Source organism: Rutilus rutilus, assembly GCF_951802725.1.
Source record: "Rutilus rutilus genome assembly, chromosome: 17".
NCBI lineage: Eukaryota > Metazoa > Chordata > Actinopteri > Cypriniformes > Leuciscidae > Rutilus > Rutilus rutilus.
Genome location: NC_140230.1, coordinates 37,159,648 through 37,182,147, shown reverse-complemented (window position 1 = coordinate 37,182,147; position 22,500 = coordinate 37,159,648). Strand labels below are relative to the sequence as shown.

The 22,500-nt window shown below is 41.4% G+C and overlaps 1 protein-coding gene across 1 annotated transcript in view; it reads right to left on the bottom strand.

Annotated features, from left to right (window-relative positions):
• LOC311276061 (uncharacterized protein) overlaps positions 1 to 22,500 on the bottom strand; it is a 25,880-nt gene that overhangs the window by 2,064 nt on the left and 1,316 nt on the right. The window contains exons 2-9 of the mRNA XM_084385523.1: positions 17,713 to 18,031; positions 15,759 to 15,869; positions 14,168 to 14,329; positions 8,454 to 8,672; positions 6,906 to 7,052; positions 6,288 to 6,528; positions 4,372 to 4,536; positions 1 to 2,381 (exon numbers count right to left, since the gene is read on the bottom strand). The exon at positions 1 to 2,381 is cut by the window's left edge and continues 2,064 nt beyond it. Of these exons, the coding sequence (XP_084241649.1) occupies positions 298 to 2,381; positions 4,372 to 4,536; positions 6,288 to 6,528; positions 6,906 to 7,052; positions 8,454 to 8,672; positions 14,168 to 14,329; positions 15,759 to 15,869; positions 17,713 to 18,031 (3,448 nt within the window). The 3' untranslated portion in view covers positions 1 to 297. The remainder of the gene's footprint in view (positions 2,382 to 4,371; positions 4,537 to 6,287; positions 6,529 to 6,905; positions 7,053 to 8,453; positions 8,673 to 14,167; positions 14,330 to 15,758; positions 15,870 to 17,712; positions 18,032 to 22,500) is intronic.

Below are 22,500 nucleotides of genomic sequence, written 5' to 3'. Positions count from 1 at the left end.
GACCGTTGACATTTCTCAGCAGGGCTACAAAAATATTCTACTTGACATTCCCAGATGACACAAACACACTAGTTCTTGAGTCAAACATTTTCTTCTCTTTTTTTTTGCTTTTACCTTGATCAGTTGTAAAGATGGGGATAGATGTAAAGTTAAACCTTCCCATGGTCAAGACTGACCAAAACTGGGAGGGTCGAATGCAGACAACACGCTCACAGACCCTGCAGAGCCGGAACTGATATCTCATCTCCTGAACTCACCACGGACAAACACGAGCCTCCGACCAGTCCATCTTACTCCTCAAATGTTAGCAGGATACTTTAGTCTCTTTGTCTCTGAATCTCTCTGTGTCTGAGGCAAGTCCTGCTCTTTCTTTGCCTCTTTTGGTGAAGCGGAGGTGGTGGAGATGGACTGGAGGACTGGAGATGAGGAGGCAGGAATGGGAGATGGACTTAAGGTAGGAGTGGACAGAGCGCTGAAGGTCTGAGTCTGGGAAACAGCCGGCTTCTGTGGATGTGAAGTAGCAGGAGATGGAGTGGATGCAGGAGAAGGTGATGGTGTGTGTGATTGGGCCAGAACCGGCGTTGAGGGTCTGCTTTGGGCTGGGCTGTTGATTGGAGAGCCTAGGGTCCAAGACGAGCTCGGAGTGTGTATGGGAGTTGGGGTTTGAGTAGAGATTGGAGAACGTGCCGGAGGAGGACCAAGGACCGGGACAGCGGCTGGCATCTGGACAGAAGTGCTTTGGCTCAGGGTGGAACTCAGAGGTTTACCTGGAGTTTGGGTGGGAAGTGGACACTGAATGCAGGTTGAGGTTGGAGATTGTGCCGCGGCTAGGATATGGATGGGAGTTGGACACCGACTCTGGGATTGGGATTGGAGGGCCATTGGTGTTCTAGATTGGGTGGGGGTCTGAATAGGGGTTTGAATAGGGGTCGGGGTTCGAGTTGGGGTGGGGGTTTGAGAAGGAGTGACGGTGGGTGTTGAGTTGGTTGTGCAGGATAACGGTGGTGGAGAGGGTTTGACACGGGAATTCTGAGCCAAAGAGATGCTAGAAGATGAAGTTGGAGAGGTGGAGATGGATAGAGAGGGAGAAGCAGGGCGTAAGCAAGGAGGAGGAGAGGTTGAAGGAGAAGTCGGCATTGCAGTGCCGGGTTTGACTCGCTGGGATTGGGGAACACCTAGACCTGAATATGCGGCCATGAGAGATAAAGGAGGGTTGGTGGAGCAAAGAGGGATTTGCTTTGGGGAGGACGAGAAGGGGGCGAGGGGTGGCGGAGCAGATCCTGGTGTGAGTGAAGGTGTGTGTGTCAGCTGAGAGGGCAAGAGTAGGGGTGTGTGTGCAGGCATCTGTGTGGCACCAATCTGTGGCGCATTTGAGCTCAAAACACCTGCGCTTCCTCCTCTAGCCAGTCCTGATGATAAAAGGAAGGGTGCCGGCAGCAGGTTTCCTCCGGATGCTTTACGATGGAGAGGTGGGAGAGGCTGAACGCCCACCCAGCTGCGGTGGGGAAGAGTCGGCTGGGAGGCGGAGAGCAGTCTTGCCTCTTGGGTGAGCCGACCAATCATTGGGAGCCCTTGGGTGCTCCCTCCTCCAACATGGCGTAGTAAAGCCTCTTTAGCCCCCTGTGGCCCGGATCCGGCGTTACGTCCTTCGATGGACGGCGCTGCAACCACTGAGGGAGGCGGGACTTTATGGACAGGTGACGTTGTGGGCTCTGTGTGGAGGCGGAGGCTGTAATGAAGAGTTCTGCTAGCCTGTAGGGGAGTGGACACTGACGACGCAGGTGTGGGAGTTTTTCCAACTCCACCTGCTGAAGGAGCCACAGCGGTCGGTCCCATAGTGGAGGGCGAGGGTGAAGGTGTTATAGAGGACGGGACTCCGCGCGGGGGCAGTGCCCCCATCACACCGATGAGGGAGCTGAGTGACTGCCGAGGGAGTAGAATGGGTGGACGGGGAGGGGAAAGAGGGCATGACGAGGGCGACGGCGAGATGGGAAGAAAGATGGCAGCTCCGAGGGCATGTTGTTGTTGAAGCTGTTGTTGCAACTGTTGCTGCTGCTGTTGCTGATGCATCAAGGCAATGGCCACGTTGGTGGTGGCAGCAGCCGTCTGGAGGGGAGCGTGGACCAGCGGTGCCCAGATCAGCGGATGAGGTCGGGGTGAGACTGTGCCTCCGGTGCTGCTTCGGTTGCTCGCAGCCGTGATGTCCTGCATGGTGGGCATGCTGTCGTGCTTCACAATCTGCTGGACCAGAACACTATCACAAGATCCCAGACCGGCACCTCCTGCTCCTCCACCGCGGCTCCCTCCGCCCCGTCCCAAACTGCTGCCCGCAACAGATCCTCCCTGTGAGGTCTTGCGCAACAAAATCGAGTTCTTCTTACCTGTGAGAAAAAGGAATTCAGAATAGGGTCAGGACAGAAAGATAATAATTGAATATGGTTATTAACATGGATGTAAAACACTGTTCACTAAGAATTACATACTTCATTTTTAAGCAGTGGTGGAGGAAGTACTGAATCTCAGTACTTAAGTAAAAGTACAAATAACCAGAGACATATTTACTTTAGTAAAAGTAGAAGTACCACAATGAAAACCCTACTTAAGTAAAAAGTACCTGATTTTAAATGTACTTTAAGTATTAAAAGTAAAAGTACTTGCATAACAATTTATTCTCTTAATGTCATATTCTAATAATTAGGGCTGTAACAATATGCAATATGAATCCGAAATCGCTACACTCAGATCTATGAACCTGTGTCGCGGTGTGAGAAGGCAGAATCGCGACACACCCTTTTATTTGAAGTTAACATTATACAATACGTAGACCTACACCACAAAACTAGTTGAGGATAAATAATTTAATATTGGGCAATTCCAGCGTTATAAACGGGACATTTGCAGTAAAAACTTGAAATATAAATTCTCAGAAAATGCATTTAATACATAGGCTATTGAAAAATATCAGTCTACACGTTTTATATTTAATATGAGGGAAATAGGCTAGTCTACACAGGCGTTACGGGACACAAAAAATCTTTAACTTTTAGGTAGCAAAATATTTTTTAGTAGGCTAATTCTGTGAATTAGACTGTGCAAACCAAAAGTAATACCCACCGGATGAAGAAGGGTTGGCTCTCCACAGAACATAAAATTTTTCGTGTTACAAAAAACAATGTTACAGACGTGACCGCTCTGAAAGCGGCACTAAAAGACTGCTTTAAAACTTTCACAGAGACCTCAAACAGAAAGCACAAAGCCTTTTTTTAAAAGTGAATTTCGTTTTGTATTAATTGTATCTTAATTTTAATCAATGTTTCATCAACCAATTGCCAGGATTTAATAAATGAGAAGTATAGTATAAATATAGTAGAAAATAGATAATCACGACACGGAGGCGCCGGCGTGTGAACTGAAGCGTGTCTCATAAATGAACCGAAACTCAGCGTATAAGGTACCCTACTTCCCTCACAGACCTGATAAATATATCTTTAGACAGCTTTAAATGAGTACTTTTAAACAGAACAATTCAAAACGAAAGAAAACAGACTGCTCCGTATGAAATGCGCATTTCTCTCTGGCGCGTTCACTACTGCGAAGATCAATTTCATCTTTGCAGCCGACACAGAAAACACTTGTTTATTAATAAACAATTAAAATGTCTCCTTGCTATATTTTACATATTCATTACTTTTGCTGGTTCCTTGTGACAGCTTAGGTACTTTATTGGCAGCGCCACCATGAACGCGTCAGCACCGAAAACATGGAGATTTTTTTCAATCCCTGTTTTGGCAGGGGGAAAACTGATCAGAAAATGTAACGAAAATGTAACGAAACGTTGTAGAAATGTAGTGGAGTAGAAAGTATAATAATTGCTGCAAAAAGTAACGAAGTAAAAGTCAAAAGTATGCACTACTGATTCTACTTAAGTAAAGTACAGATACGTGAAAAATGTACTTAAGTAAAGTAACGAAGTATTTGTACTTCGTTACATTCCACCACTGTTTTTAAGCCAATCATATTTTCTCTCATTTACTCACTCATGTCCGTATTGACTCATTTTATGGTGTTATTCTGTCATTTTTGTCACTTTCACTGTACATAAAAAATTTGGGAACTTTAAATTTAGTAAGCCAAAGCCTCAATTAATCTTTCTTCAACTACAAAATCAATTGTACATTTAAGGGAATAATTTAAGGGGCAACAACACGAAAAACGGCAACAACAGAAAGGTAAAAAAAAATGGTCTAGAACACTACAGACTATAACAGGGAGTGATTTAAGAAATAGTGAAAGCAAAGACGAGATTTATTTATTTGTTGCAGAGATGAGTTTCAGGTTTATAAAGGGGCATAAGCAGCAGGAAGGTTTTACCGATGCGATCAAGTCTGTCCGCTGCCACCGTCTCGAAGGCCCGTCTCATCATGGGATGCTCTTCCAGAACCTCGTTGAAACTGCCCACACTGAGGGAGTAAAGTCGACAGTACGTATCTGCCCGAACACTAGCTGTCCTCCTGCCACGTGTCAACAGACAGATCTCTGAGTGATGGAGAAAGACCACAGGGAGGTTAGAACGGGATCTATAGGACAACTAAACCACTTAAAGGCAGGGTAGGCAGGATTTTTCTAAAAAACTTTTTCCAAAATTTGTTTAAACTGTCTTTATATACCAATACATCATTAAAATGTAAGTACTCTGAAAAAGAGAGTATAAAAATTGAGTGTCTGTAGTCCTCTCAGGACTGCAATAAACACAGCTACTTATTCCATTCACTCCAACCCCCTCCCTTCTGGGCTCCTTCCAAAGCCACGCCCCCAAAACGCATGAACGCGCGACGCCGACCGCTCAGCTGGAGGAGGTGTTTACCAGCGCCGAGTGGAGAGGAGTGCAGTGCATGTAGTGACATCATGTCAGAATCAAATGTAATAAAATACCTAACTTTATCATTATGAATATAAACAACTAACATGGCTGTTAGTACTTACTATCAAGCTAGCATATCGATACTGGTAAAGTTTAAAATATATTGAGTTTGATTCGGTAACGAGCTAGTAACATAAGGCAAAGCTAAAAACAGGTTTCATTGATACACGTTTTCCCATTACCATCAGTTACACTGTGATGAAGGTGAATTTCGTGTAAGATTCATAACATATACAGTGTTTTGCATGTAAGAGCTTCCACGATGAAAGCACTGTTGGCTCTGAGGACTAACGTTACACTCCGGAGACAAGTAGCCTACCTTTCTACCTTACTAGCTCCTCTTTTTGCCTTGTTTGCCTTCGCTGACTGTATATGCAGGTACTGGGGATTTTGACTGCTCTTTCTCTGCCATAATTCTCTGTGATTCTTCCTAGCTTCCGTGCCTCTCTCTGTGCCTCTTCCCCTCCTCGAGTCAAACGGGTGCACGCATGTGGGCAGCTCCTGTAGCAGCAGGGGTGGTAGCCATGGTAGCGAGGGAGAGGGACAGTCGCCCAGCCAATCATTTCATTCGTTCCGAATGGAAATAAGTAGCTGTGTTTATTGCGCCCTGAGAGGACTACAGACACTCGATTTTTATTCTCTCTTTTTCAGAGTACTTACATTTTAATTATGTATTGGTATATAAAGACAGTTTAAACAAATTTTGGAAAAAGTTTTTTTGAAAAATCCTGCCTACCCTGCCTTTAACCAGGGTTTCCTGAAGCCAGATATAGTCGCAAGTTCCGTTAGCAACATGATTCAACAGATCTTGCAAACACTGTTGGCTAAAAATGCTTATGGGAAACGCACCCAAGATCAATCCAATCAATATTTAAGACCTGGTACTGCTTAACACTAACCGGGAACTAACAGGGAATGTTCTCAGAACTTTAGCTAATGTTCAGTCAAGGTTCTTCCAGTAATGGTAACAGTATGTTCGTTCAGAGTCTGGCTTTTATAATGTGCTCAAAACGTTAGCACAAAAACATTATTTATGAGTCGTCCATGAAACTTTTTTTTTTTCGGAAACGTTTTAGTAGGACTTTCATCTAACCTTTTTTAAATGATACTACTTGTTTCAGAATGTTCAGAGAACATTCAAAAGTAACGTTTGCCGTAATGTTTGAAGAATGATACAATGCAGTGTTTCCGTAACGTACACACAACCAAGAAAAAACTTTTTTTTAAACATTTAAAAAACTGGACGTATTAAAAGTTCAGAGAACATGTAATGGGAACATTAGAAAACCGTTCTTAGAACATATTTTTGTTAGTTGGAAAAGCTCATTACAAACATCTGACATCAACCAATCAGCTGTAAACTCACCTCCAAAGTATGACCCATCACTGAGCTTGGTCTCCCTGTTTCCACGAGTAAGTACGCTGACCCGTCCGTGCTGGATGAAATACATTTTACGGCCAACGGTTCCCTCCCGAATGATGAAGTCATTGGGCTGGAAGACCTCAAACTTTAGCTTTGTGAGCACTGCTGTCACGAAGTTTGGGTCAGCGTTAGCGAAGAGAGGCATGTTAGCCACCAAGCTACGGCAGTTGAAGCTAACAATTTCCTGTTAAGGTCACAGTGCACAAGTACACATTATTTAGATGGTTAAAGCTTGTAAAATGCAACAACAAAAACTCACATGTACATACCAGGAGTTACTAGCGTTACACTACAATACAATACAATAGTTACAATAACGCTGGTGTTTAAATATAAACTAAAATAGTTCAGTTCTGCCCAACTGCATCTTGAAAATATTTTAAAATGTACATTTACTGTGACTCTATATTCAGTACAGGTGTTTATTACACTTTATTTATTCAGCACTGCCTTATTTCTACACACTGTGGAATCATATTGCACACGTATAAAATAAAAAAACAAAAACAGCTGAAACTGAAAAGTAAACTTTAGGCAGGCATGAGTTTAGTGATGACAAACCTCCTTTAAGGGGTCGCTCAGCTCTCCCAGAATGTTGTCCTCATCAAACATCTTGCCTTGGTATCGATGTTCATAATACTCGTGGATTTTCTGCCTGACATCTGATGGAAGCTTATGGAAAGACATGTACTGTTCCACCTGCTTATACTGGAGGACAGACAGGTGCGCTCTGTTAGTCAGACTCATGAAACCGGTTCACTCTCTAAATTACCATTTCTCAGCCAAATTTGATGAGCGATTAATTAATTGGCACATTATGTAAGTACTTAGATTTTTTGCTTATATATATATATGTATAAAGAGAGAGCCTAAAACTAACTTTTTGACACACCAGCCATTGGCCGGTGACTGGAGAAGATTTACTGGCCATACTGGCCGTATTAAAGTTACAAAAGTTATTCAGCCAAGAGCAGTGAGTGATTGTTCTCTGTCTTTTTGATTAGCACTGAAAACACAGACAGCTGCAGGTTTATTAGGCTGCTGTCACTTTAAGAGCTAATGCACAGATCCAACATACTGATACACGTGTGTTTTATTTCTCAACTGTTTAAGTTCAGGTAAGACACAACTGACTATGTTTATAAGGAGACTTGCCAAGACAGGCATTTTGACAATTTAGTTTGAATCTGTCTGTTCAAGCGCAAGAAGACGTGAAACAGAGCTCGATTCAGTATTTGCGTGCTGTCTGAGACGCGGATTTCGGATTTCTCTGAACTCAGTTCTGCGAGTAACGAGTTCCCTTTTGCATCTTCTTGAGCTTTAATATTTAAATTGTCAAGGCTTAAACTTTCGTGACGATGCAGCGCTGGCTCATCAACCGTCAGTCGTGTTTGTTCACATACATGTTCTCACAATTTTGCATTGTTAGAATTCTTAAAAATGTTACCGGCCAACTGGCGATTGACACCTTTTCATATTCTCGCCAACACAGATTTTTAATTAACTAATTCATGCTAAAAAAATGTTAAAACATATTAGCAACATGTTAAATAATGCTAACAATGTGCTAAAACATGTTAGCAACATGTTAAATAATGCTAACAATGTGCTAAAACATGTTAGCAACATGATAATTCATGTTAGCAATGTGTTAAAAACCTGTTAATTAATTTTAGCAACATGCTTATTAATGTTTTTTAAGGTGATAAAACATGCTAATTCATGTTAACAAGGTGTTAAAACATGTCAATTCGTGTTAGCAATGTCTTTCTTTCTTTCTCTTTCCACTTCATAAAATGTAAAGCTCATTTAAAGCTAAAACTTTTAAAAAGGGTTTCTTAAGATAACATGAAAGTTTGTCCCAAAGAACTTTGCTTTCTTGTTTAACTTAAGTTATTTTTTGGTGCTAACTTCTCAGCCAAATTTGACGTGCAAAATAACTAATCGGCACATCATGCAAGTAATTCGATTAAATCCTTTATTCGCTCGATCTATATTCATATAGTCATTAATTAATAGTTTCAGAAAATGCAATCGCAGATGATGATGGAGCCAGACGAATGAAGAACAGCATGACTGAGGTCACAGTGCCTTCGGTCAGCGCTTTACCTTCTCCTGATACTGTCTGCGGGACGAGTCCAGGGACTGGATGAGGGCCGTGGCGTGGCCGATGAACATGGCGTAACACGTGGCGCCCACGATCATGCTGAGCATCGTGAGCCAGACGTCCGTCATTCCCTCGGGAGCCTGAGCGCCGTACCCGATGCACAGCATGTGACTCATGGCCTTGAAGAGAGCGTACGAGTACTGGATGCCCCACGTGTCGTTCTGAAACACAGAGTAGACCATCGACTCCTGGCTCTCAAACGGGTTCATTCTGCCATCAGAAACACACTTCCTGGATTTTCTCCGATTTTGTTCATAATGTTGCTTTTTTTATGAAACTTCTCCACATTCAAGTGTTGATAAAAAATATATAAAATGTTTTTTTGTTTTGTTTAAAAGCAGAGGCTCTGTTCTTACTTTTGATCAATTGCATGTTCAGACATTCAAACAACAAAATATTCTGGGGGCCATTACATTTTTGTGAAAATTCTAACTTTTTTTTAAATACGCTGGCGGGGAAAGAGTTAAATGCCAATCTGCATCTTTAAAGTATTTTAACATGTACATTTACTGTGACTCTACATTCAGTATAGATGTTTATTACACTTCAAAAACTGTTACATGTCACTTCTGGTTTATTTGTTTTTTTATTTATTTAGCACTGCCTTATTTACACACTCTGTGGAAACATTGGGGTTAATGGGTTTATACTGTATAACGATGGTTCAAACACCTTCATTTATTGACACTGGCAACTCTAAGGGCCCTATTTTAACGATCTAAGCGCATGGTCTAAAGCGCACGGCGCAAGTGCACTTAGTGTATCCGAATCCACTTTTGCTAGTTTAACAATGGGACAAATGGTCGGCGGTCCCGGCGCATGGTCTAAAAGTGTCGTCTCTATTCTCTTAATGAGTAACGGGTGTGTTTTGGGCGTAACGTGCAATAAACCAATCAGAGTCTCATCTCCCATTCCCTTTAAACGCCAGTTGCGCTCACATGGCGGATTCGCTATTTACTTGGAGGAATTTGTGTGTGTGTGTGTGTGTGTGTGTGAGGTTAAAGCACAAACAGATCATCTACGGGACATGCCGGATTCACCATATCTTTACGTACACAATAATAATATTTTACATTGTAATCCTTTTATTTTTAATATTTGGCATGTTTGTGTGCTGCTGCACGTCCCTGTGTGTGTAATAAGCAGAGTGTGTGTGTGTGTGTGTGTGTGTGTGTGTGTGTGTGTGTGTGTGTGTGTGTGTGTAATAAGCAGAGTGTGTGTGTGTGTGTGTGTGTGTGTGTGTGTGTGTAATAAGCAGAGTGTGTGTGTGTGTGTAATTAGCAGAGTGTGTGTGTGTGTGTGTGTGTGTGTGTGTGTGTGTGTGTGTGTGTGTGTAATAAGCAGAGTGTGTGGGTGTGTGTGTGTAATAAGCAGAGTGTGTGTGTGTGTGTGTGTGTGTGTGTGTGTGTAATAAGCAGAGTGTGTGTGTGTGTGTGTAATAAGCAGAGTGTGTGTGTGTGTGTGTGTGTGTGTGTGTGTCTGTGTGTAATAAGCAGAGTGTGTGTGTGTGTGTGTGTGTGTGTGTGTAATAAGCAGAGTGTGTGTGTGTGTGTGTGTGTGTGTGTGTAATAAGCAGAGTGTGTGTGTGTGTGTGTGTGTGTGTGTGTGTGTAATAAGCAGAGTGTGTGTGTATATGTGTGTAATAAGCAGTGTGTGTGTGTGTGTGTGTGTGTGTGTGTGTGTAATAAGCAGAGTGTGTGTGTGTGTGTGTGTGTGTGTGTGTGTGTGTGTGTGTGTAATAAGCAGAGTGAGTGTGTGTGTGTGTGTGTGTGTAATAAGCAGAGTGTGTGTGTGTGTGTGTGTGTGTGTGTGTAATAAGCAGAGTGTGTGTGTGTGTGTGTGTGTGTGTGTGTGTGTGTGTGTGTGTAATAAGCAGAGTGTGTGTGTGTGTGTGTGTAATAAGCAGAGTGTGTGGGTGTGTGTGTGTAATAAGCAGAGTGTGTGTGTGTGTGTGTGTGTGTGTGTGTGTAATAAGCAGAGTGTGTGTGTGTGTGTGTGTGTGTGTGTGTGTGTGTGTGTAATAAGCAGAGTGTGTGTGTGTAATAAGCAGAGTGTGTGGGTGTGTGTGTGTAATAAGCAGAGTGTGTGTGTGTGTGTGTGTGTGTGTGTAATAAGCAGAGTGTGTGTGAGTGTGTGTGTGTGTGTGTGTGTGTGTAATAAGCAGAGTGTGTGTGTGTGTGTGTGTGTGTGTGTGTGTGTGTGTGTGTGTAATAAGCAGAGTGTGTGTGTGTGTGTGTGTGTGTGTGTGTGTGTGTAATAAGCAGAGTGTGTGTGTGTGTGTGTGTGTGTGTGTATGTGTGTGTGTGTGTGTGTGTGTGTGTGTAATAAGCAGTGTGTGTGTGTGTGTGTGTGTGTGTGTAATAAGCAGAGTGTGTGTGTGTGTGTGTGTGTGTGTGTGTGTGTATGTGTGTGTGTGTGTGTGTGTGTGTGTGTGTGTAATAAGCAGTGTGTGTGTGTGTGTGTGTGTGTGTGTAATAAGCAGAGTGTGTGTGTGTGTGTGTGTGTGTGTATGTGTGTGTGTGTGTGTGTGTGTGTGTGTGTGTGTGTAATAAGCAGTGTGTGTGTGTGTGTGTGTGTGTGTAATAAGCAGAGTGTTGCATGTTGTGGATCCGCCTATAGGCTCTCATTACTAACGCGCTCTTTAAATAACCACAAGCATTGTGCTCCAGTGACTTCAGAGCAGGTTCAGTCGGTCAGCGGCTCAGTCTAGTTCAGTTCCTCAAAATAGCAACGCTCCAACGACGCGCCAGAACACACACTCGTTCTCAGACCTGCAGCCATGACCGTGTTATTATTAGATTATGAATTTAACCTTTCGAGCCTCTTTTCATTCGGTTCTTCTGTTAGTCACCCTACGGTTTAAAGTACACAGTGTTGATGTGCGCTGTTTCTGCCGGATCTCTCCTTTAGTTTCTCCCAAGGAATCTTCCACACTGTCAAGGAGATTTTCCCTACCGCTGCGTCGCGTCACGTGGGGATTCGCCCTCGTTTCCAGCAGCGCTAAATCTACACAAACCAGCCTCATGTTCAGTGCTGTGACCGGCTACACGATCACTGACCGTCAGTGCATCAACAGGACACTTTGAGGAGCAGAACTGATTCAAATTCAAAATAAAACTAGTCAATACAGACAACATGCGCTGAGACATGCGCTGAGACAGCTCGAACGCAGCGATCATCTGTGGCACGAACGCGAGTGTGTGTGTTTTGTGAATGAGATGACTGTGATATGTTTATCTCTCCGGTGCTCAAGACTTGATGGAGGAGACAAATATAGCTCAGATCTGCTGCTGTCTGGGGACCGCTGAGCATCCGCTGTCTAGCAACCGTCACCATGACAACAGCGGTGGAAAACCCTACTGGGGTGAGTCAGCGATTCAATCACACAGTGTCTGTGTGTGTGTGTGTGTGTGTCCTGGTTTTAATTAGATATTTTTAATGTTACCTCAATATTCCGACAAGGCAAGCAGGTGCATGTAGTAGTGATCAGTCACACACACACACACACACACTCTCAAACACACACACAAACATTCTCTCACAAACACAAAATGCAATGTTACATTGTTATATTTTCATTTGATTACATTTTAAAAGATTGATGAAATTGTTCAAGTTTTTTTAGTTTACTTTTAAGCTGGCTATGATTAAACCTCTAATTAAAAAACAGAATATGATCCCAGTAGAGCATTACAGTGATCTAGCCTTGAGGTCATGAACTCATGAACTAACTGTTCCTCATTTGTCAATGAGAGCATATGGCGTAATTTAGATATATTTTTAAGATGGAAGAATGCGGTTTTACAGATACTAGAAACATGGCTTTCAAATTAAAGCTTGGTATCAAAGAGCACACACACACACACACACACACACACACACACACAGGTTCCTAACTGAAGACGAAGACTTAAGTGACGAAGTGTTAGACAGTATTCTAGGTTTTTACGTGCAGAGGTTTTTGGTCCAGTAATTAGAAACTCAGTTTTTTTCAGAATTAAGTCATAGGAAATGATGTCATCCAAATGTTTATATCAGCCATGCCTGTAGTCAGCCGGATCCGGGCCGGATCAGGATCAGATGGAGATCTGGAGATCTCATTTTAATAATTAACCCATTAAATGGAATCCAGAAATATTTCATAAGGCCCTACAATATTCAAAGTCCACGATGGCAGACTGGTATGAACTGGACTGGTACAGGAACTACTGTACTGAATTACTGTAGCGATGAAGCTTTTGCTGCCGTCAGCATGAATCCATCCTGGCGTTTCAGTGAGTGTTGCCATAGAAACCAATAACTTTAAAGTCCAAAGACGTGAAAAGCTCAGACTTCAGAATTCTGACTAGTCGTCTCATAATTATGGTAATTCTGACATGAGACATGAACACAGCGCTATACACCTCTACAGCAGCCGTCTGAGGGGACGTGATGAGTGAAGCTGTGGTCATCAGTATCGTGAATCCTGCAACGTTTACATCAAAGTTTACCCAATTATGCCGACCTCTGCTTCTGAGACCCGGGTCTGCTGTGGTGCTGTTAGATCCGGGTCAGACTGAGCCGCATCATCGAGTCAAATGAGTGTTTGACTGTCTATCTAGACCACTTTGGATTTGCAACAGAGCTCAAAACAAAGAAAATATCATCTTACAAATTCATATTTACACTTCCATGCATCAGGCCGACATTGTTATCCACACACACACACACTCAGTCGTGCTGCTGTCACAGGTCTCATACATACACACACACACACACACGCAGTCGTGCTGCTCCACAGGTCTCATACATACATACACACACACACATACACACACACACACACGCAGTCGTGCTCTCCACAGGTCTCACACACACAGATCAGTGTTCACGCTGTGACTCTTGCAGAACACGGATCTGTTCGACTGAGCGGCCCGACAGTGAGGTGTTTGATTATTATTATTACACGGCTCTGTGGAATACTTGATTCTGATTGGTCAATCGCGCTGTAAGTTATTCCCAGATAACAGCCGCTGGGAAACACAGGCTCATCCGGGTCACTGGAGTCAGCAGCGCTACACACTCGCTAGGAACGAGTTTTCTCGTGGAAGTTTTGCGTTTGGTGAGCTGATAAAATATTAAAACTCAGTCGAATCAATATTTTGTGTACAGTTATTTAATAATGCCATCCAGTATCGTGGACTCGCTCTCTCTCGTTTCACACAAACGCAGCGGCGGCCATTTTGTGACTATTGTTTTGAACACTGTTGGATTATAAGATACAAACGGGTACAATTTTAAAACAGTTTAATCTGAAATCAATATCTCTGATCCCCATGATTATTAATGTGGCGAATGCTGTGTAATAAGTGTTATGACTGTATACCGTATCTCTTAAATGTCCGTCTAGTTTGATCTCGCCGCTGAAACTGCTCTCTCCGCAGAGCTCTGCGTTTATAGACCTGATAAAATAGCAAATTATTTACTTATGTGGAGAGTATCGGCTGGATGTACAGTATCTCTTACGTAAAGACCAGATAACTCTGAATGAACGTTCTATTGATGTTACTGGAAGAACGTTTGTTCGTAACTTTGGTAGAAACTTGACAGAGAACGTTTCCTGCTAGCTGGGAGAGTGTGTGTGACAGCAGTGTGTGGATCAGAAGGTCTTCCTCACCACCATGTTGTTCTTGGAGACCCAGCAGTCGAGAGGGAAGTCCTGCAGCATCGGCACCAGGAACTGCAGACAGCCGTCCCAGTGGCACAGCAGGAGCATCATGCCGATCAGGTTCACGATACGCACCATCGCACTGGCCAGGTCATAGGTCATGTGGAAGATCTGCGGGAACACAAGTCAAGTCTCCTTCATTTATACAGCAGTTTAACAGTACAGATTGTTCCAAAGCAGCTTTACAGTGATAACAGGAGATTACAGTAACAGAGATTGTGTAGGCTTTACAGCAGATCTAGAATACAGTTATTGTCCAGATAAAGTTAGATTGATTCACTTCTAATTCACTAATGTTTATCAAACAGATAACCCTTAACACGCTCCGGCCGCTCATCCGCACAACAGTGTTTGGTGCTCGAGAACGCAAACCTTGAAATAGCCTTGAAAGATTTTGGGGAAAAAAAGTTATCTCTGCACAAACTTCAAAAAGGCGAAGCTGTGAAAGCGCTGATGGCGTGCTCATGCGTATCGCGTGTTCAGTCTGTAGATATGTGCGTTTTATATGTGTGCAGGCGTGTAGTCCTTCTTTACAAACAGACCTCAACAAATTACTTGTCTGGCCTTAAATATTTATAATACTTCCGAGTATCTGTAACTGGAATTATTTTGACAATTTTTTATCTGTACAGAAGTAAAGGGAAGGGAAGGAGGTCACACACACACACACACACACACACACACACACACACACTCTTATCATCACTCTCCTGCTTAAACTGCTTAACTATCGCAAACATCATGATTTTTTAGGTCAATATTGAGATCATGAATATTTGACACAATTACTCACTGACTTTTGACTAGGAGTGAGAAATATAAGTTTAATTTCACAATGTTGTTATATTTAATTATGTTTTTGCTGGAAATAAGGATGTTGTTACCTATGGAAGCTTGTTTCCGGCATGGAATAAAAAAATTAATAAGGAAATTGGTAATTGTGACTTTTATTTCTCTCAATTCAATGAAAAAAGTCCGAATTCCTTGACAGAAACAAGCGTCAATAATTAACATTTCATAACTTTAGATGCCAGAAAAAAATATCACAATTCTTTATGTCACAGGAACACGAAATAATAACCAAACTAATGCGAGCAAAAAGATCTCAAGCTTAATTAAGACAAGTAATAACAAAAGAACAAAAAGGTTGACGTCCGGCCGAGGAAAAAAGACATGAACATCTTGGATGGCGTGGGCGAGAATAAATTGTCAGGAAATTTTAATTCTGAAGTGAAGTAATCCTTTAAATTGACTTGAACAGTTAAAATGGCAAAGATTAAAAACCCATGCAAGTATAAACTTTATAACACTAGACAATATGAGAGCATCTCTGTGAAACGTTTTATCATGATTATCTTGCGTTCAGATTGGTCGGAAGCTAAAATGGTAATTGGTAAATGTTCCCATAATACTTGCATAATGATAAAACATAGAAAACAATCCCTTAATGTTTTCTCTATACATAAGGTCTACATAACTTAATGGGAACGTTAGCAAAACGTTGTCAGAACATATTTTTGTTATCTGGAGTGAGCCTCACCTCCTCCCACTGGTGTATGTACCGGATGAGACGGGACAGACGCAGCAAACGCAGAAGACTCAAGATCTTGGTGAATCGAACGATCCTCAGCGCTCGAGCCGTCCGGTACACCTGCGGGAAACAACACCATCACACAGCATTCAGTTACAGACTAGTTTATCCTGGATAAAGTTCAGGTTTAAAAGACTAATATTATTGATCTGACTGCACTGACACTATCAGAGAACAGAACCTGATCTGAATAATGACTCTCTCTTCCTCACTCCTGACTCTAAGTTTGTCTCATATTTGATGAAGTTTCATCAGTGATTCTCTTATTCTCCTGTTTATTACTGTGAAGCTGCTCTGAGAAGATCTGTAGGCCTATTGTATAAAGCTGACTCGACTATGGGTCACTTGTTTGTTAAAGGGATAGTTCACACAAAAATTACCGTTCTGTCATCATTTACTCGTTTCATGTCATTCAAACTTGTGAGTTTCTTATGGTAGGTTGTTTCACAATTTAACTCTAATTCAGGGACAGGCGTTAAGGTGGCTTAATCGTACCTATCAGACCGTTATTATTTTGTTTATTTAAACGGGGAATTATCCAAATTAACAGTAAATTACGGAGTGCAGCAAGGCTCTGTGTTCGGCCCGTTGCTATTTTTAATATATATGCTGCAACTTGGTAATATTAGGTAATATTAAACATGGAATTAGTTTCCACTGTTATGCTGATGATACTCAGTTATATATTTCATCACGACCAGATGAAATCTCTAATTATCCAAGTTGACAGAGTGTGATAAAGATATAAAATATTGGATGACGTGTAATTTTCTTCTATTAAATTCAGATAAGAATGATGTATTACTTATTGGACCAAAACCCTGTACACGAAACCTATTAGAATACAATTTGTATTTAGAAGGCTGTACTGTAACTCAATCCTCTACAGCTAAAGACCTGGGAGTTATATTAGAGAACAACTTGTCTTTCGAAAATCACATTTCATTTGTTCTAAAGTTACACAGCCTTCTTCTACCTCAGAAACATCGCTGAGCTTCAGAACCTGCTATCTGTTTCTGATGCAGAAAAATGAGTTCATGCTTCCAAACATTCTTTCTTTCTTCAGTGGAACATAAAAAGATATTTTGAAGAACACTGAGAACCAAACAACATTGGACCCCATTGACTTTCACTGTAGGACAAAAAAACAACAACAACACTCAGTTTCCCAAAATATCTTCTTTTGTGTTTCACAGAAGAAAGAAAGTCATAAGGGTTTGAACGACAAGAGGGCGAATACATGATGACAGAATGATGAATGAATGATGTTTTGGCTGACATGTCTCTTAAAGAACCACAGATTTCTGAATGAGCTGCTGCTGTCGATACGCTTTAACCAGGGGCTGAAACGAACACCCGCCAAATGCGGGTAAAAATCAACTGTGGCGAGTAACGCTGACAAATCACGAGCCAATTTGTTGTGTTACTTATTATGTTTACTCACTTTGCTAGGGAAGTTCGTGTAAACCAAATCTGCGCAGATTTAGCGCAAATACTCGCGAGTCATCATGATATATTAAATACAGCGTATTGCGCAGAATCTGCTCATATCTGGCTTACTTGAATACACACGTCACTACGCTACACATAACGACACGCTAATTCACCTAAAACACATTTATGGTGAAAAGGATGAAAGAGGAGATGCTGGATGACAGGATTTAGTTTGAATAAGAAATGAATGTATGAAATCCTTCATAAGCTGTGAAGTAGTTCATCTGGTTTATATCTCTTTCTTTTCTTTTTCTTTTTGGCTAGTAGAAGTTCTGAATGGCCGGTAACTTAAAAATGTAGTAGCCAAAACCCTGGTTTCACACAAGCTCTTTTTACAGTGAAGAGAAAGCTTTGAGCTCTGAAGTTTCATGACGCCTCACTGAGAGACTGACAGACTTTATTCCTCTACCTCGGAGTCCAGTCGAGCTTCCAGGTCCACCATCAGGAAGATATAATCCACCGGGATGGAAGACACGAAGTCCACGAGGAACCAGCTCTTCAGGTAGCGCTGGCGGATGGCCTTCGGGTCCAGCAGGATCTCAGTACTGTCCTCTTTCACGATCCCGGTTCGGAAGTTCAGCACCAGGTCCACCAGGAACAGTGTGTCCGACACCACGTTGAAGATGATCCACGGAGGCGTGTTCTCGTCCTTGAAGAAGGTGATTCCCACCGGGAGGATGATGAGGTTTCCCACCATCAGCATCAGCATGAGGAGATCCCAATAAAACCTGCAGACAGACGGACTCCGTTAACCTGCGAACACTCTAAATTAATACCTTCTCCTCTAACTAATATGTACATTTCTGAAATACATAACTTAGACACATTACCTCTGATAACAGATGTGGACTCATGCACTTTCTGTAAAGCTGCTTTGAAAAGATGTGTATTGTGAAAAGCGCTATACAAATAAATGTGAATTGAACTGTCAAAACTGGTTTCTGTCTGGTTTTCCAGCACAAATATCTCAACATTCTTAAATCAAGATACATTTACTGGAGAAACACAATGACTGAAGATAAGAAGCCTTGTTTTCTGAAAAAATTATCACCATTAAGCAAGTTTAAGCTTAAGACAAGAAAAAGAATCTGCCAATGGGGTCAGAAAAATAAACTTAATTTAAAGTGAAAATAAAATATTTTTTCTTGAGCAATTGGCAGATATTTGTTTCTTGCTTTAAGAATGTTTAGATATTTGTGCTGGAAAACAAGACAGAAACCCTGAGGAAGAGCATGATGCTTTGCAGTGTACTATATAATAAAAACAGTATGACAGAATTCATAGTTTTGATAAAACAGTAGGAGAAAAGTACCTAGTGCTCTATGGTTTCCGTGGTGTTTGTTTCATGAAAATCTTATTTAGATTAGATTTTTATCATTTTATTTATAATTAAATATTTTATAGCGCTCTAAGAACTCCGATGACCTGATTCTGAAGTGTGTATAACGGTCAGATTACAGTCGTACTGTAGAAAACATGCTTTATAAGGAATTTTTTAAAGTCGGCATGAAACTGAAGTTGCTGGTCTTCTCTCCTCTATTGTGCCGTATATCCGAGTGAAACGCTTCTGGAACAAGAACAAATGTGGGCGGGGCTTGATTGTGTCCGTGGGGAATTGATTGGATGGTTGTGGTTTGCTATTGGCTGGACAGGTTATAGCCCCGCCCTCGTCATCAGAGAAGAGAAGAGATGCTGCAAGAGGAACTTATTCTGATTCAAGATTACCAGGAACATGAATTTAACACAATACTAATGTGCACCGATAAATCATTTAGAATTAATACTATAAAATAAGAATTGTCAGTTTTGATTTCATGGTAACTTTAATCAAAAGAAGTACCTGATTAGAAAGCATGTGATTTGGGATGCAGCTGTAGGATCTCGTTCATGTTTCAGTCGCTGTCTGTAAGTGTCTGATTATCTCTGTCTGCACTTATGAGATCAATATTATTGATCATCTCCCTATGAGAGATGCAGAGCTGCACGGAGAGATAATACAGTAATGCAAGAGTCCAGCTGAGCACGTCAGAAATCATCTGTGTGTCCTGCAATGACATACGAGCGTGAACGAGAATGTGAACTAACAGACGGCTAGGAGACCAGAGCAGGTCTGACGCTCGACGTAACACACACACACACACACACACACACACACACGATGCAGGTGTGCGATCGATCAGTAATAATCTGCTCATAATCTGTTTCCCATCAGCCCTGACTCTCTGCCTCGTTTCTTTATTCATAGTCTCCGTTTAGCGTAATTGAAATCGTAGCTGATTGAATTATGCATTATGCATACATTGGATGAATAATGCATCACATTATGAATATTTGATCCATGCACATTTCTGACAGCAGACAGACTAATTGGGCTCATATGCATATTCAGATTTTGTGTAAAAATACCAAAGAAAAGCTGAAAAAATGAAATACTTGTCTGATGTTATTTAAAAAATGCTCATAGCTTTCCTGCAACGCCAAGGTCATGGGTTCGATTCCCAGGGAAAGCAAGAACTGAGAACTGATAAGAATGTAAAATGTGTACCTTGAAATGTAAGTCGCTCTGGATAAAAGCGTCTGCCAAATGCATAAATGTAAATGTAAAAAAAACAAAAAAAGTGCTTTTTAGTATTATTAATGCTTCACTACATTCCTCTCCACCTACATGTTCTCATCTGTCTTCAGATACCTGTGAGAAGATTTTACATGTTTTTGTGGATAAGATCCCCTTCTCTTTCTTTTTTAAAAGACTGATTAATTGAAACATTCTCCTGGCCCACAGATGTCGTCCCTCCGCGTCTTCTACAAGAGATGTTTTAAAACTACTGGGCCAAGAAACTATTAATAGCAGTTCGACCTCAGGTGTTTTTCCACTGGATTTTAAACTTGCCGTGTTCCAACCATCCATCAAAAAAATAAATAAATCTAATTTGGACACAACGGTTCATGCCAATTTTCATCCAATTTCTTAACTTCCCTTTCTTTCTAAAATATTGGAGAACATTGTATGTGTCTTTTTCAGATTCACATGGAGTTTTAGAGGTATTTCAGAGTCTGGCTTTAAACCCACTAAATGCACTTTTAAAGGTCTTTAACGACCTCTTACGGGTCACAGACTCTGGAGTGCCTCAGGGCTCTATTCTTGGCCCAATGCCGTTCTCCCTTCATGCTCCCATTAGGGTCCAATTTTTGGAAGCATGGCACTTCATTTCATTGTTATGCAGACGACACACCTTTAAAACTATAGTGTGTATGCGTGTGACGTCCCCGTCGGCCGACTGCAGTTACACACACTGAGTGGCAGTGGCAGAAACACTGAGTGGCAGTATTTGTTTTCAGTGTGAATGCCGTGAAAAACACACAAAACACATAAAACGGGAGAGAGCTTTGAGACTGACTGTACAAATAGATTTAAAAGAAATCTGAGGTGTATTTTCACACACTGCTGAAAGCTACAGAACAGAGAAGCGAATGAATCGCTGCGATTCACAGAAACAACAGGCAGAGAACGCTGGATTTGCTGTGATTATTTTGTGTCGATATGCTGAATTTAGGGGTAAAATCACAGCCTATGTATTGTATTGTTATATATTGTATTGACAACTCATCAATTAAATATTTACCATCATATTTTCTGCATAATTGGATGTTTTTAAATAAACACTACACAAGTTTTAGGGCTGGATGATATGATGATATATATAACACTGACATAAGTGATCACATGGATTTAAACCTATACTGCATTTATATAAAACGTTCACAGGCACATGTATTATGTATTTCCCCGGTGTGGAAATCAGGCTGATATAAAGGTCAGGAAACAGGATTCCTGCTGCATGTTAATATCCACGGATCACTGGATCTTTGGTGAGTTGTAAGGAACACTATATCGAGTCCAACCTTTAGTTTAAACCGATAATTGTTCGTTTTACTCGCATTTTCCCCAATTAAATCACTCAGCAGCTCTTCTGCCACTCAGTCCGGCTGAGGGAAACTGACATCAATGCATTCCCTCTATATTGTTGGACTATTAAAGCTCGGATGGCCCTAAATCTTTTACATTTTAATCAATGAGAGATAAACTGAAATTGTGATATTTGGCCCAAATGTTGCTCCAATGCCCCTGACATTCAGTAGATCTGAGCTCTCGACTTCCTTACGCCAAACCACTGCTAAAAATCTGGGTGTGATAATGGACTCGATGAAAAAGCCTGTGCTAGTGTGTGTTTGGGGAATTCTTCAGCATGAAACCGTTGCTATATTTAGAGTTACAGGTTTCATTACACACGGGTAACAGAGGGCCATATGCTACCAATCAAGAGAAGTGAAGAAACGACATATAATCGCTCTGTAAATGAAGGTGAGTTGACTTGACATCTACAGCTCATGGAAGCTTGAAGATGACTGATAGTGACCTGTCACTCAAGCCTTTACATGCAGATATTCATCACTTCTAGAAGATCTTCAGAACGACTGACATCAGCGATACACTCGATGTGAAGCACATCTCAGCTCCACACACACATCAGTGACTTTATGCAGACAGTAAGAGATGCACTACCGTTCAGACTGAGATTTATTCTGATCACTATGATCATCGTTTCCCCGCCCTCGTTCAAACCTCCTCGTTTCCTTCTTCGGTGGAACAGAAAAGATGACATTTTAAAGAACGCTGGGAAACACAGAATTGGAACTCAGTGAATTTCAATGTATGGAAACTAGTAACTAGTTTTTAGATTGAAAAACTAACATTACTGAAAATATCTTTTGTGCTCCACAGAAGAAAGTCACGACATCGAGGGAGAACAGATGATGACAGATGTTTATTTGGTGAACTATCCCTTTAAGCAGCTGTTCAACATCCATCATAAGTGTTTCTTGAGCATCAAATCATCATATTAGAGTGATTTCTGAAGGATCATGTGACTGAACATTCAGCTTTGATCACAGGAATAAATTACACTTTACTGTATATTCACATAGACAACAGATGATTTTGTATTTTCTATTTTTGATCAAATACATGCAGCCGAAGAGCAGAAGAGACTCTTTCAGAAACATAAAAAAACCTAATGATTCCAAAGTAGTGTACATTGATATAATCAGATATGCCTGTTGACATGTGAATCTCTGGTGCAACAAACAGACGTGTGTGTGAGTGTGTGTGAGAGAGAGAGAGAGAGAGAGAGAGAGA